The sequence below is a fragment of the Synchiropus splendidus genome, chromosome 4, assembly GCF_027744825.2.
Source record: "Synchiropus splendidus isolate RoL2022-P1 chromosome 4, RoL_Sspl_1.0, whole genome shotgun sequence".
Classification (NCBI taxonomy): Eukaryota; Metazoa; Chordata; class Actinopteri; order Syngnathiformes; family Callionymidae; genus Synchiropus; species Synchiropus splendidus.
This window is the reverse complement of record NC_071337.1, coordinates 6,086,582-6,100,280: the sequence shown is the minus strand read 5'-3', so window position 1 is coordinate 6,100,280 and position 13,699 is coordinate 6,086,582. Positions and strand designations below refer to the sequence as shown.

At 48.0% G+C, this 13,699-nt stretch overlaps 1 protein-coding gene and 5 non-coding genes across 7 annotated transcripts in view; 1 reads left to right on the top strand and 5 right to left on the bottom strand.

Moving 5' to 3' along the window:
- The window catches only part of pkhd1l1.1 (PKHD1 like 1, tandem duplicate 1), a 42,680-nt gene extending 32,924 nt beyond the window's left edge, over positions 1 to 9,756 (top strand). For both annotated transcript variants that reach the window (XM_053863295.1, XM_053863294.1), the window contains exons 54-78: positions 158 to 329; positions 410 to 498; positions 573 to 736; positions 969 to 1,098; positions 1,184 to 1,302; positions 1,623 to 1,752; positions 2,409 to 2,582; positions 2,653 to 2,756; positions 2,864 to 2,990; positions 3,058 to 3,179; positions 3,242 to 3,332; positions 4,011 to 4,159; positions 4,316 to 4,438; positions 4,506 to 4,617; positions 4,691 to 4,807; positions 4,883 to 5,048; positions 6,194 to 6,426; positions 6,484 to 6,648; positions 7,150 to 7,307; positions 7,370 to 7,502; positions 8,197 to 8,538; positions 8,599 to 8,750; positions 8,831 to 8,974; positions 9,058 to 9,211; positions 9,273 to 9,756. In XM_053863295.1, coding sequence (XP_053719270.1) covers positions 158 to 329; positions 410 to 498; positions 573 to 736; positions 969 to 1,098; positions 1,184 to 1,302; positions 1,623 to 1,752; positions 2,409 to 2,582; positions 2,653 to 2,756; positions 2,864 to 2,990; positions 3,058 to 3,179; positions 3,242 to 3,332; positions 4,011 to 4,159; positions 4,316 to 4,438; positions 4,506 to 4,617; positions 4,691 to 4,807; positions 4,883 to 5,048; positions 6,194 to 6,426; positions 6,484 to 6,648; positions 7,150 to 7,307; positions 7,370 to 7,502; positions 8,197 to 8,538; positions 8,599 to 8,750; positions 8,831 to 8,974; positions 9,058 to 9,211; positions 9,273 to 9,601 — 3,899 coding nt within the window. In that variant the 3' untranslated portion in view covers positions 9,602 to 9,756. The remainder of the gene's footprint in view (positions 1 to 157; positions 330 to 409; positions 499 to 572; positions 737 to 968; positions 1,099 to 1,183; positions 1,303 to 1,622; positions 1,753 to 2,408; positions 2,583 to 2,652; positions 2,757 to 2,863; positions 2,991 to 3,057; positions 3,180 to 3,241; positions 3,333 to 4,010; positions 4,160 to 4,315; positions 4,439 to 4,505; positions 4,618 to 4,690; positions 4,808 to 4,882; positions 5,049 to 6,193; positions 6,427 to 6,483; positions 6,649 to 7,149; positions 7,308 to 7,369; positions 7,503 to 8,196; positions 8,539 to 8,598; positions 8,751 to 8,830; positions 8,975 to 9,057; positions 9,212 to 9,272) is intronic.
- A 1,268-nt stretch (positions 9,757 to 11,024) lies between these two features.
- Positions 11,025 to 11,096, bottom strand: trnam-cau (transfer RNA methionine (anticodon CAU)). The gene has a single exon. It is a non-coding gene; the product is annotated as a tRNA-Met (tRNA).
- Positions 11,097 to 11,581: 485 nt separating this feature from the next.
- trnay-gua (transfer RNA tyrosine (anticodon GUA)) lies at positions 11,582 to 11,666 on the bottom strand. The gene is given in 2 exon segments: positions 11,582 to 11,617; positions 11,630 to 11,666. It is a non-coding gene; the product is annotated as a tRNA-Tyr (tRNA).
- A 627-nt stretch (positions 11,667 to 12,293) lies between these two features.
- trnam-cau (transfer RNA methionine (anticodon CAU)) lies at positions 12,294 to 12,365 on the bottom strand. The gene has a single exon. It is a non-coding gene; the product is annotated as a tRNA-Met (tRNA).
- Positions 12,366 to 12,851: 486 nt separating this feature from the next.
- Positions 12,852 to 12,936, bottom strand: trnay-gua (transfer RNA tyrosine (anticodon GUA)). Its single transcript is given in 2 exon segments — positions 12,852 to 12,887; positions 12,900 to 12,936. It is a non-coding gene; the product is annotated as a tRNA-Tyr (tRNA).
- A 627-nt stretch (positions 12,937 to 13,563) lies between these two features.
- trnam-cau (transfer RNA methionine (anticodon CAU)) lies at positions 13,564 to 13,635 on the bottom strand. The gene has a single exon. It is a non-coding gene; the product is annotated as a tRNA-Met (tRNA).
- Between the last annotated feature and the right edge of the window lie 64 nt (positions 13,636 to 13,699).

Below are 13,699 nucleotides of genomic sequence, written 5' to 3'. Positions count from 1 at the left end.
TCCCCCAAACCTTTGGTTGGTCAACAGAGGGTGAAAGAGAAATGAATTAATGAAGCACAATGTGTTTTAATATCAATTTATCATTAGCATTAAAACTATGCTTTGGTCAGTGTTATTGTTCCTGAACGTCCCTGATCTGGAGAAACTCTTGTTGCAGTCTCTGGCCGAAACAGCATGCGGCGGCGGCGTGCGAGCGTGGACCGCTCCATGAGCGACGTGGCTGTAAACTTCAAGGTGTTCCGATGTTTCTTCCTGGACTGCGTGGCGCCCACACCCCCGCCACCCGCCACGCTGGCCCCCGTACCCACACGCCGCCCTCTGGACTTCGTGTATGTTGAAGCGCTTACACTCCTCTGCTCCGCAAACATCAGCCAGTGAAGGGTGAACCATGTGCTGTTTCACTCACCAGTCTCTGGTCAGATGAGGACTTCTGGAAGGGCTCGGCTGCTAACAACTTCCAAGTGCCAACAGAGGATTCCGATGTGGTCATCCCATCAGGTGACTCATCATTAGATCAAGCACAAAAGCTCTTTGATTTGGATGCAAACGTAGTGATGCCATGGACTCTTCAGGTGAGTGGGTGGTCTTGGACTCCAGCACTCCTGCTCTCAACAAACTGACCATCATCGGAGTCCTGGAGATCCCATACACGCTGGACTTCTCGAGCAGCAGAGTGGCTCGCTCCACTCCGGAGTACACCAACTTCACCATCGAAGCCACCTACATCTCCATCCAGGTGGGCCTTCTGTCGTCTCCTGGGCCTGTCTTCGGTAGACTTTAACCATCCAGCAGCCCAATAGCACAACTTGCAAGCCACGGACTCAACTGCGTACATTTGTTTTGACCAACATCCTTGCTCCATCACTGCCTCTCCTCTCCATGTGTCCACACCATCTGGGCTCCCTAACTCTGTCTCCCAACACGAGCTGATAACCTCAGAACCTGCATTCAAACTCTCTTGTTGACAGGGCGGCAGGATGATCGCAGGATGGGACGACGACTGGTTCCAAGGTAGCTTAAAGATCATCCTGAGAGGAGAACACAACACTCCTGACTGGCCGCTCCCCAACGGGCCCAACCAAGGATCCAAAGTTCTGGGTAACAACTTTGAGTTTTGGCCGCTCGACACCTCTCCGACTTGCATCTGATGAGTTGACAAGTGCGTGTTGTCGATCATGTGCAGGAGTGTTTGGTCAACTGCAGCTCTACGGTCCACCGCAGTCAGTCTACCGCACCAAACTGAGCTGGACTGCAGAGGCCGGCTCCAGAACACTGAACCTGGTGGACTCTGTCCCCTGGCAGGTCAGAGTTTCTTCATCTTTTCAAACCCAAGTGTCAAACACGAAATTTATGGAGGCTAAAAAATAACATTTTTAAAGCTATTGGATAAAAAAGCAAAGCCACTTTAGTATACTGACCACTGCTGCCCAAACTATGGATGGCATGCAACATCTGTCCACATCTATCAACTCGAGTCGGTCCATTTGATGCAGTCAGTCATCCTTCAGAACTATTGGCTGTCAACGCAACTGTCCCAATGGTGTCGCTGTGTGAAACCACCTTCGACTATCTGTGGTGGATTTAACAGACACGTTGATCTGACCATGTTGATTCGATCTCAGGTTGGAGACGAACTGGCCATCTCCAGCACCAGCTACAACGTCAAGGAGACTGAAACACGCACCATCACTGAGGTGTCAGCGGACGGACTCACTCTGACGCTGGACCAACCCCTGGACTACACTCACATCGGTCAGTCCCAGAGGACATAAACAGTATAGTCACCACCAATCATATTCTCAGATACTGAGTCAAGAAAAGGTTAAAATGAAACATTCCTTGCATCATTACTGGTTTAGTATCTGTTAGCTGAGAAATTCAAACATGACACTTGAAAACGCTTTCATACTCACAAGAAAAGGTTTGTCAAAAACGCAAACCAATTCTAAAACCATGGGTGTTGAAATGCTCTGGGTTGTGGGAGCACTGTATCGTGTTATGGTCAAAAAAGGAAGAGAAAAAAACAGCGTTATTAGACCATATGATTAATAAATGGCTGAAAATGTTTTGACTTTGTCATCAAATTTGAAAAGTAAATAATGCAAGGGAGGTTTCATGGGGGAAAACTAATAAGAGACACTGTGCCCGAGATGCAGGAGTAGAAATGTTCAGAAAGTTTTGAAACTAAACCAATAAATGGCTCAGTCGGGGGAGTTTCAAACAGTGCATCTGATGGAGACATTTGGCCGGTCCCCACAAGTTCAAGCCTTACTTTTAGGTTCATTATAATTGAATTTAAGTTTTCTTTAGGTTCTGGTTGAGGTTAGCCATTTGTTTTGGTGAGAGGCTTATGTCAATGAAATGTCCCCGCAACACATAAGAACTGCTGTGAGTGTGTGTGTGTCCAGGTGAGAACCACACGGTCGAGGACACTGGCATCACCTACACTCTGGCTGCTGATGTTGGTCACCTGACCAGGAAAATCCAGATCATTGGTCAGGATTATCCAGAAATGATGGCGCAGTCCTTTGGAGCCAGGCTGCTGGTGGGAACTTTCTCGAGGGCCGGGATCGACTACAAGGGTATTGTTGATATTATGATAAATGACAGTCATTTTGAAGAAAGTTGAATATGAAAAATCCAAACCTCCAGGTGAAGCCATCATCAGGAACGTGGAGTTCTACCACTCTGGTCAGGAGGGATGGAGCGACGACTCAGATCCCCGCTACTCTGTGGCCTTCATGAACCTGGGATCGGTACACACACACACACAAACAGTTTTAACTACAGTGTTGCAGCTTCTTAGCTCGACCAGCTCTCTCTGCTGCCGCTCGACCACTCACTGCCTGTTTTCATGCGGCAGGTCACGGAGGACAGTTCCATCCTTCAGGGCTGCAGCTTCCACCACGGCTTCTCTCCGGCCGTCGGAGTGTTTGATACCCACAACATCAAGATCGACGACAACGTGGTTCACCACACAGTCGGGGAAGGTACAAGACAAGAGGCGATTACAGCCGTCACCTCCACTCTCACTCCTCATTGGTTCCTGCCCTGTAGGTATCAGAATCTGGGGCGACCACGTGAAAGTGAGGCGGAACCTGGTGATGCTCACGCTGTGGCCCGGATCCTACCAAAACAGAAGGGAGCGCTTCAACTTTGAATGGAACGCTGCGATTGAGGTGAGGGCTGTTGAGATTGACTTCAAAACCTGAGTTAACATTTGGTTTCGTGTTGCCTTCAGGCCACCAAGGGCAAACATGTTGTCCTGCAGCACAACACCGTGGCTGCTTACGAGAGAGTGGGCTATCGCTTCAACGGAGAGCCATGTCCAGGTAGCAGCACCCACCTCACAAATGAAGCTGCTTTCCAGCCATGTGTGGAAGGCATTCCATTCTTATCTCACGGCGCTACCAGCTCCGTGTCGCTTGCGTTTCTGCCTCTTAACCTTATGATGACTGAAGTCAGCTGCTCAAAGAACTCAAGTCGTCTGTTCCGGGCCAGACATATATAGAGGTGGACCACAGGAGAACGGCTTGGATTTGGAGAGAAATTTGCTATAACTATTTTAGGGCCACCTTGGTCAGCCTTTATTTTTACCACATAGAAGGTCGCTATTTCAAACCATTTTTCTTTTTCCCCCCACTCTAAAAATCTATACAGTGGTCACTCACCAGATCGTTTCCTCTGTACATCAGAATATTTCACTCAATTGTGCGTTTTAATTATTAAATATTTCATTATTTTTTACCTTGAAAAGAGCTTTTTCATGCATAGAAATTAATAGGTGAAAAAAAGTACAGAAGAAGAGGTAGAATGAAGTCGTACAAGTCTTTCCATCGGTGGCAATGAACAAAGGGCGTCCACTGTAACAGGACTTTTGAGCTAAAAAGAGCTAAGATTGTGTTTGTAGTACATTAAACATTATCGCTTAAATTGAGATGATCGTGTTGTCACTTGTTATTACGTTCAGTTAACAGCCCTTCTCACGTGACTCTGTCGTGCTGGTGCAGGTTACCAGAACAACGCCGAGATGTGGATGAAAAACGAGGCCCACAGCGGTTTGTATGGCGTCTACATGAACGCGGATGGTATGGATAGCTGCAGCCACATCCGGGACTTCATCATCTGGAGAAGCTATGACTTCGGCATCTACTTCCAGGTGTGGAATCTTGTCAGTTATTCACCCATAGTAAGAAGGTATGGTAGACAACACAGAGCCAGGGAGTAATAGTGTGAAAGTTTGCAATATAAAGTCATGTTTTTGTTGGAGAATCTCCCACATTTTTCATGCGCCGATGTCTCTTTTCCCCCCCAGACACAGATGAACATCATCATCTCTGACGTGACTCTGGTGGACAACGGGATGGGCATCTTCTCCATCATCTACAAACCCCCCTCCCTCCTTCATCAGTACGCCGACAAGTCTGTGGAGATTCACGTGAGTCCACTCAATACTACGCCATCAATTCTTCGAACTTTGCACTGAGCCGTATTTCACCGCTCAGGGGGCCTTGATCGTCGGCAGCAGCCCGAACTTCAACTGCTCGCTCACCGCGCCCTCTGGTGATTACAACATAATAAACAGCGACGACCACCGTGCCCCAAGACCACCTCGAGGTAGGCGCCTTCAATATGTCCTCAACAGTGTCGAGGAGGACACGGAGAAATAAAAGAGGCTGTGTCTGTGCAGGAGGGAAATCTGGAATCTGCTGGCCGACCTTCGCCTCAAATCACAACAGAGCTCCTGAGATGGCAATGAGCGGTCTGATGAACTACCCTGCTATCAAAGGAGTGATGGTGGTGAACGGTGAGTCTTGTCTACCAACAAGAGAACCTCCTTCAGTGCCAGACCTGCGCTGACAAGTCTCTCCTCCGGTCCAAGACACGATCTTCGTCGGCTTCAAAAACGTTTGCTCCAGTGAGATGGACTTCATGTTCATGGCCAATCCTAGCAACGACGACTTCCAGCACCCGGTGCAGGTGTCGAAAATGCAGGTCTACGACAGCATGGAGGAGGCCAAGCTCTTGGTTCAGAGGGCTGACATCGGGTGAGTCCAGCGCTGCGGTGTGGCGACGTCACCAGAGGTTACGCCTTCACCGATATACTGCACCCACTTCCTCAGGGATTCTTGAAACATTGTCCTGTCAGCCAGCTGCTCCAGAGTCGAGTGTGTCTCTGTCAGAATTTGTGTCCCCCACATCCAGAATGTGGATTATCCTCATCAATATTCTCGGGGTGGGATTTGATTCATTAATTCTCAATGAATCACAGTTTAATGGTATAAGAATATTTGCCACAAGAAGCCACATTTTTCAATTTGAATGAATTTGGTCTATGACTGAATCAAATGATGAGGTCATACATACATTTAAACAACAAACTATTGTTTGTTTTGCATCAGTTTGAGAGTAGCACAATAAATCAGGATGGTTGCTATAATTCAAGTTTTTATATCACATTATTTAAACTGAAGCTCTTTTAATGTCTTGAACATATTTGTGTAAGAATTTCAATTTTATAAGAATTTCATGTACATTCAGAGTAGTGGCCATTGTGTAGTGAAAAACATCCCTGAACAAAAGCAAACAGATGTTTTTGTTTGCTTTTGTTCAGGTATTCCTCCATGTTTGTTGTAATTATTCTCATTGTCTTGTGCATCAGTGGGATCAGTGGAGCAGGAACTCCTGCACTGACAAAGGTTCCCTGTTGTCTGGAGAGAACACTGTTCCATTCAATTAAATTAAAACGATTCAATGCGATTAAAATATTTTAATGCAATTTTTTTGTTGTAATTAATTCATCGTAAAAGTCCCACTACAGCAATATTCCTGTGTACGTCAAACATTGGAGGGCAGTCCAACTGCTTGGAAGGTTTCCTCATGTTGCCAGAGGATACACGCGATTGTCAGAACAAAGTATTTTATTCTCCTTGGACTTGATATAAAATCTAACAATAACCGTAACCATGAGTTAGTTTCCTCTTTCAAAAACTTATCCCCTTATGAAGAGGATATAATTTCTGCCATGAGGTCAATCAAGTGTTTTATTCCAGTCCGACATGGTATCAAGTCTAATAGTCACTGAAGATTTGAAGTACTTTCCTCTTTTCCATCAAAGTTCTGGCAGGGATACAACACCCGGACGCTTCTGCCACCTGCTGAATTCTTTGCTTACATCATTCTTGTGCTATAGAAAAATAAACCCCTCTGACTGTGTGGACATGGAGTGCGATGCCAAGAAGAAGGCTTTGCTGAAAGATCTGGACGGGTCCTTCCTGGGCGAGGTGGGTGACGTGGTGCCCGAGTCGGAATACGCGTGGGGCGGGGATCCCAGAAGAGGCTTAGGTGACTACCGTATCCCCGCCATGATGTTGACGAACCCAGACGGAAGCCGAATCCCTGTGGAGCAGATCGCCCCCAACAAAGGTATGAGGATGAACCGTGGGGCTGCAGGCCTCCTGACCACTGCGGCTCTGTCCTCAGGTATACTCAGAGAAGACTGCACCTACATGCCCACCTGGCAGAGCTACAAGTGCGTGGGCCTGAGCTACCGCATACTCCTGATCGAGAGCCTCGACAGTGACACGGAGACGCGCCGCCTGTCTCCAGTCGCTGTCCTCTCCGGCGGCTTTGTTGATCTCATTAACGGTGGGAATTTTGCTCAGACAAAAGAGACAGTTTTGCTCAACTTTTTCTTTGTTTCCTGCGAGTTCTCCTACACGCCCCACACGTGTCAATCTTTCTCACCCTAGTCACACCCATCATCTTCATCCATGAACCCCATTGGTTGTCTCCAACATTCTTGGGCCAACACTGTCTCTCCTCTCTTCGTGTCCAGACCATCTGTCCTACCTTTGTCTCCAAACTTCTCCACATGTCCCCCTGATAGACTCATGTTGTCCTTTCCAGTCACTGCCACTGACCTCAGCCTCTTCATCTCTGACTCCAAACATGCGTCATAGCGGTGGCCACGTTGCGTTGTCAACACTTGTTTAGACAGTATACACAGACACTGAATCTGTGACATGGTTCAGTTCGTCTTTTGGGCCACCCGTGTCAGATGGAATGAAACGAACAGAACCTTTTCCCATGTGTTTTCAGCTATTTCCTGAAAGACGTGTCCAAAAATGACCTTGTTTCTGTCCGCAGGGCCTCAGGATCACGGCTGGTGCGCAGGCTACACGTGTCAGCTGAGACTCTCCACCTTTCAAAGCATGGTGGCCTCCGGTCGGGAGTTCTCCGTCTTCTTCACCTCCGTCAGCCCTCAGAAGATTCGTCTGATGATGCTGAACGCCGCTCCATCTGAGGTCTGCACTCATTCGCGCCAACTGCCCAGTCCAAGACCCTGATTCTGATTTCCTCCCTTCAGAGCGTGGTGGTGTCAGTCTTCATGTCCACCACGCAGCGGTTGGTTGTTTACGTGGACAACCAGCTGGTTCCACCGACTAATGCGCTGTGGAACGAAGACAACACTGACTACACTCTGGCAGAGGGACTTCAAGGTAGGCTGTGCTCAAACAGGAGCATGCTGAAGAAACATTACGGGACTGAATTTCATGTCGCTTTTTTTTTTGTTTGTTTTTTAACTATAATAATTAAAATGAATAAAATAAAATAATTGCAATATAAGACATTAAGATTATTGCATTATAATCTTTAGGTTAATAGTAATTATTATATTTTTTAAAAGTCTAATTCTTATTACAAGGAGTGATATTAATATGATATTGGATATTGTTAATACATGTTTTTGAGCAGGACCATCATACTGCATAAACCATATAAAGGTGTTCTACAGGGAAAATATTTTATTAATGTGAATCATTAAATACAATATTTATTTGTTGTGCCTTAAATAAGGCTGCAAAGATTATGAATTCATTTTGTTTTATTTGTCCGTCAAATAAAGCTTGTTACACAGACAGATAAACAAATAAATAGTGTTATTGTAAGTCCCATTACACTGTCTTTTAAGATCAATATTAATGAACTCTGAATGCGAATTTACACCACGATCATTCAATTATCTTACTGCTTAAACATCATGTGGACCACGTTCATGAAACCATGGATAGCGGCTTTATGTCGCCCCCTAGCGTCGCGTCTCTCGCCACTGCGATGCACTGCCGTGTATTTATTTGACCGAGCCAAAAAAAAATCCTTCCAAAGTTGTGAGGCCTGTTTCTCCCCCTCCAGCTCTGTACCACCCGCAGATGAACGCCAGCAGCGGCACCAACTACTACAACGCTGAATACGGGATGCTGAGCATCCTGGTGCGGGGCTCCGAACCGGTGGAGATCAAGACCCTTCCACAGCTGATCATCGCCTTCGACATGCCGCCCATGAGTGAAGATGAGTTCTTTGGAGATGAGCTGGTCAACAATTTGGCCACATTCCTGAATGTTCCCGCCAACATGTTCCGCATCACCAACATCATCCGGGAGGACTCGCGACGCCGCAGGAGGAGAGCGGCAACGATGACGGTGGAGGTGGAGATCAAGAAACCTCTGGTGCAGACCACCAGCAACAGCACGGACGGTGAGAAACTAGACCTCGGCTGGTGACCCGGCCGGTGCTGACGCCTCACTCACTCTATAGATGAGGAGGCCTTTAAAGAGCTGAAGAGCATCGGCGACAGCTTGGGTCAGGCCGCGCTGAACGACGAGCTCAGTCAGTCCATCGGCTTCAACGTTTCCTCCATGGGGATGATCCCGCCTCCATCGCCGCCTTCTGACCCGGACTGGCAGAAGGTGAGTGGCGACTGAGCAGAGACAGTAACGCTCAGCAAATGTTGCTCCCAAAGTCACCGGTCTTGTTTTGGCCACCGCAGGAAACCGAAGAGGAGCCGACCAGGGAGGAGAAAGTCATCCAGCGTCTGGCCCCCGTGGCCGCGCTGATGATGATGCAAGAGCCGGCCGGAGAGTACGTGGGGGTCCTGGTCCAGCAGCCCAGTGTGATGGCTGTGGATAGCGAGGTGAGGTTGCTGTCCTCAACACGCTCGGGCTGTCGGGTGGTGTGCACAGAAACAAAGGCTCATCACTGTGAGGCTCTGCGCAGGGCAACTGCGTGGCAGTGGGAGTGACTCAGCTCACGGTCACAGCCACCTTAAGTGACTCCAGTGGACAAAGTCTGGACACACTGGATGGAAACGACACCATCCTGTTCCGCGGCTGCTGGGCCAACTACACCAACCTGGCTGTGGTGGAGGGCGGTGAGTTCAACTTAGCTCATCACCAATGTTCCTCCATCCTCTCACCACCGTCTCCTCGCAGGTGAGAACATGACCATGACCTTCACTCTCAACAAATGGAGCACCGTCTCGCGGGCCTTCAACGCAAAGAACCTTCCTACCACCACCCTGCGGCCGACTGCTGGTCACACCAGCGGCCGACCGACCACTGACAGCAAAGAGACCACCGAGGGTGGAGACACCGCCAGCCCTCAGCTCACCACCAGCCCTCAGCTCACCACCAACAACGTTGCCGTCACCGACGACAACAGCGTCTTCGCGACGGGCACCACGGTGGTGCCAGGAAGCTTGTGTCTGGTCAGCGTCATCTATAGCGTGGCCTGCTGCTCTGAGGCAATACCCATCTGCTAAAAATCATCTGCGAATCAATGAAGAATACGCAAATGTTTCTCATCATTTACAAAGAACAGGGTGACTATAAGCTACTGCAATGCCTTCATACCCCTCTGTAAACAATCTGCTGTCTTTGATTACTTTGATCCAGATTAAATAATTTTTAAAAGTTACACAGCTGGTTTGTTTTTCCACATGCAGTGGAGGTCCATCGCCAACATGAGGGTCACAAGCACCTGAAATACAAGCTGGGATGATGAGGGGATCTTCAAAACTGTGTGTAGGACAGGGTTATTGCAGTGAAAGAAAATGTGCCAACTGAAATGAAAACGTTTTTAAAAACAAATCTGAGTGAAACAGGATAAGCCTCGAGCACAGGATGGTTTTGGTCCATCCGCTACGCTACTCTGCTACAGTGGGCAAACACATGATCCATGTGGCCAGAGAACTGACGCACAGTGTTTAAAGCCCTGTGCTGTGGCGGAACATTTCAGTTCTCCCACGGCTGTGGAAAGTGATGGGACTGGAACTATTGGTGTCACAAATAGTCAGCTAGGTCGCTGGTTCAAATCCGGCTCGAAGAAACTGTTTTTTTGATGAAGGTATCAACAGATTCGCAGGTCCTCTGTGATCCGGAGAGCCTGCTGCTCCTGGTTGGGTCTCACATGACAAAGTTGTCCCGGGTAAGAGGACCCCAACGAAAAGATCAAAATGTGTTGATACCTTTGTGAGAAAAAGGCAGTACCTTCGAGCTGGACCCCTTACCTCACTATGTCTAACCCTGAGCTGCCAGACTCTATAGATGCTCACAGATCAACCAACTAAGCCAAGTGACAAATGTCCCAAATGCACTCTTTCGTGGCAGCATGTCATAACCTAAGGCAACCTCTGGGTGAGGAGCTCAATACGCCAACACTGTTCAACAGTAATAGCATGACTGGTCGGGAATGACTCATGAATGACGTCCTGCCAAGGTCTTACTGAACCATTCTTAGCCTGTCCTCTCACCCGAGACCACTTTGTAATGCCTCAAGAATAACGAGAACATTTGAGAAGGATGAGGAGAATGACGAGGAGTGATTTATGGATCCATGACAAACACATATCAACGAGAAAATTAGTTGATGCCTTAAAAATATTCCTTCGAGCTGGATTTGAACCAGCGACCTAAAGACATCCATCTCACTCTACAGTCCACTGCTCTACCAACTGAGCTATCGACAGACCAAAGCCACTTGATTTGTGGCAGAGGAGTGATGGAATGAATTTTGCTTACCTGCTCAGCACAAGGGCTGTGACACCAAGACTCCTTCACCCAAGTCTCTCAGTCAGGTTTCACTTCAAATCCGATGAGCTCGCACAGCAAGACCTCATTGCATTCGCTGTGTTTTCGGATTGGATGGAGCCAAAATATGAATCTCATTGCAAGAGAAGAACTCTGTAGCAGAGGATGGTTTCGATCCATCGACCTCTGGGTTATGGGCCCAGCACGCTTCCGCTGCGCCACTCTGCTATGATGGATGAACATATGAACCATGTGGCCACAGAATCTACGCACAAGTGTTGAAAACCTCGGGATTTCACCATTTTTTGTTTACCGCCTCACTGAGATCACTTTGGAATGGGAGGCCCAAAACCAGGAGCACCAGGCCTCCTACAGCTCAGCTCCCCAGATCATTCTGAAGGGATTGGGGTATTAGAAGACTAGAAACAATGCAATGTACAACCATCAGGCATCTTCTTCACATAAACTCCTTAACTCACAGGAGTCTAAACCTATTCTAAAAGGCCTCAGCAAACTTTTGAAGGCTCGCCCCAGATAAGACACTTGTGGGAGAAGAGTTCAGTTATCCCACAGTTGTGGAAAGTGAGGGTCCGAGTGTCATTGTCACAGGTCATACCGCATGGAGGTGGAATATACAGATTAACAGGTCTACAGTCGAGGGCCTCACCACACACAGCATGTCATGGATACAGGTTCATCTTCAGAAAAACAATTCCTTCGAGCCGGATTTGAACCAGCGACCTAAGGATATCCATCTCACTCTACAGTCCTCCGCTCTACCAACTGAGCTATCGAAGGACCACAGCCCACCTCTTATGGGAGGTGACTGTGGGAATACATTTTGCTTCCCTGCTGTAACCAAAGAATGGGACACCTTGACTCCCATACCGCAACCAAACCTAACTTCAATCTATGACCCCCTATTGGCTCATTCCGCAACTCCCTTACTAACTAAGTCACAGATGTCAGCAATGAAGAGGACACCAAACACCCTCACCACATTCTAACCCTCGTCCCAGTCAGATCTCCAGGCCCTGATCTGCTCACACCCAAAACCCTTACCTCACCGAAGCCAGGAGTGTGGTGGGAGAGGACTGTGTGGACACATTTTCTTCTCTTGCATCATATCAGACACTCCCAAAAAGTTTCTGGGCCCTGCACGCTCCCACCAAACCACTCTGAGACAATGCTACCATTTGAGCTATCAAAGGACACACACTTGTTTTGTGGCAGAGGAGTGATGGAATGAATTTTGCTTACCTGCTCAGCACAAGGGCTGTGACACCAAGACTCCTTCACCCAAGTCTCTCAGTCAGGTTTCACTTCAAATCCGATGAGCTCGCACAGCAAGACCTCATTGCATTCGCTGTGTTTTCAGATTGGATGGAGCCAAAATATGAATCTCATTGCAAGAGAAGAACTCTGTAGCAGAGGATGGTTTCGATCCATCGACCTCTGGGTTATGGGCCCAGCACGCTTCCGCTGCGCCACTCTGCTATGATGGATGAACATATGAACCATGTGGCCACAGAATCTACGCACAAGTGTTGAAAACCTCGGGATTTCACTCATTTTTTGTTTGCCTCCTCACCGAAATCACTTTGGAATGGGAGGCCCAAAACCAGGAGCACCAGGCCTCCTACAGCTCAGCTCCCCAGATCATTCTGAAGGGACTGGGGTATTAGAAAACTAGAAACAATGCAATGTACAACCATCAGGCATCTTCTTCACATAAACTCCTTAACTCACAGGAGTCTAAACCTATTCTAAAAGGCCTCAGCAAACTTTTGAAGGCTCGCCCCAGATAAGACACTTGTGGGAGAAGAGTTCAGTTATCCCACAGTTGTGGAAAGTGAGGGTCCGAGTGTCATTGTCACAGGTCATACTGCATGGAGGTGGAATATACAGATTAACAGGTCGACAGTCGAGGGCCTCACCACACACAGCATGTCATGGATACAGGTTCATCTTCAGAAAAACAATTCCTTCGAGCAGGATTTGAACCAGCGACCTAAGGATAGCCATCTCACTCTACAGTCCTCCGCTCTACCAACTGAGCTATCGAAGGACCACAGCCCACCTCTTATGGGAGGTGACTGTGGGAATACATTTGGCTTCCCTGCTGTGATCAAAGAATGGGACACCTTGACTCCCATACCGCAACCAAACCTAAATTCAATCTATGACCCCCTATTGGCTCTTTCCACAACTCCCTTACTAACTAAGTCACAGATGTCAACAATGAAGAGGACACAAAGCACCCTCACCACATTCTAACCCTCGTCCCAGTCAGATCTCCAGTCCTTGATCTGCTCTCACCCAAACCCCTTACCTCACCGAAGCCAGGAGTGTGGTGGGAGAGGACTGTGTGGACACATTTTCTTCTCTTGCATCATATCAGACACTCCCAAAAAGTTTCTGGGCCCTGCACGCTCCCACCAAACCACTCTGAGACAATGCTACCATTTGAGCTTTCAAAGGACACACACTTGTTTTGTGGCAGAGGAGTGATGGAATGAATTTTGCTTACCTGCTCAGCACAACGGCTGTGACACCAAGACTCCTTCACCCAAGTCTCTCAGTCAGGTTTCACTTCAAATCCGATGAGCTCGCACAGCAAGACCTCATTGCATTAGCTGTGTTTTCAGATTGGATGGAGCCAAAATATGAATCTCATTGCAAGAGAAGAACTCTGTAGCAGAGGATGGTTTCGATCCATCGACCTCTGGGTTATGGGCCCAGCACGCTTCCGCTGCGCCACTCTGCTATGATGGATGAACATATGAACCATGTGGCCACAGAATCTACTCACAAGTGTTGAAAACCTCTGG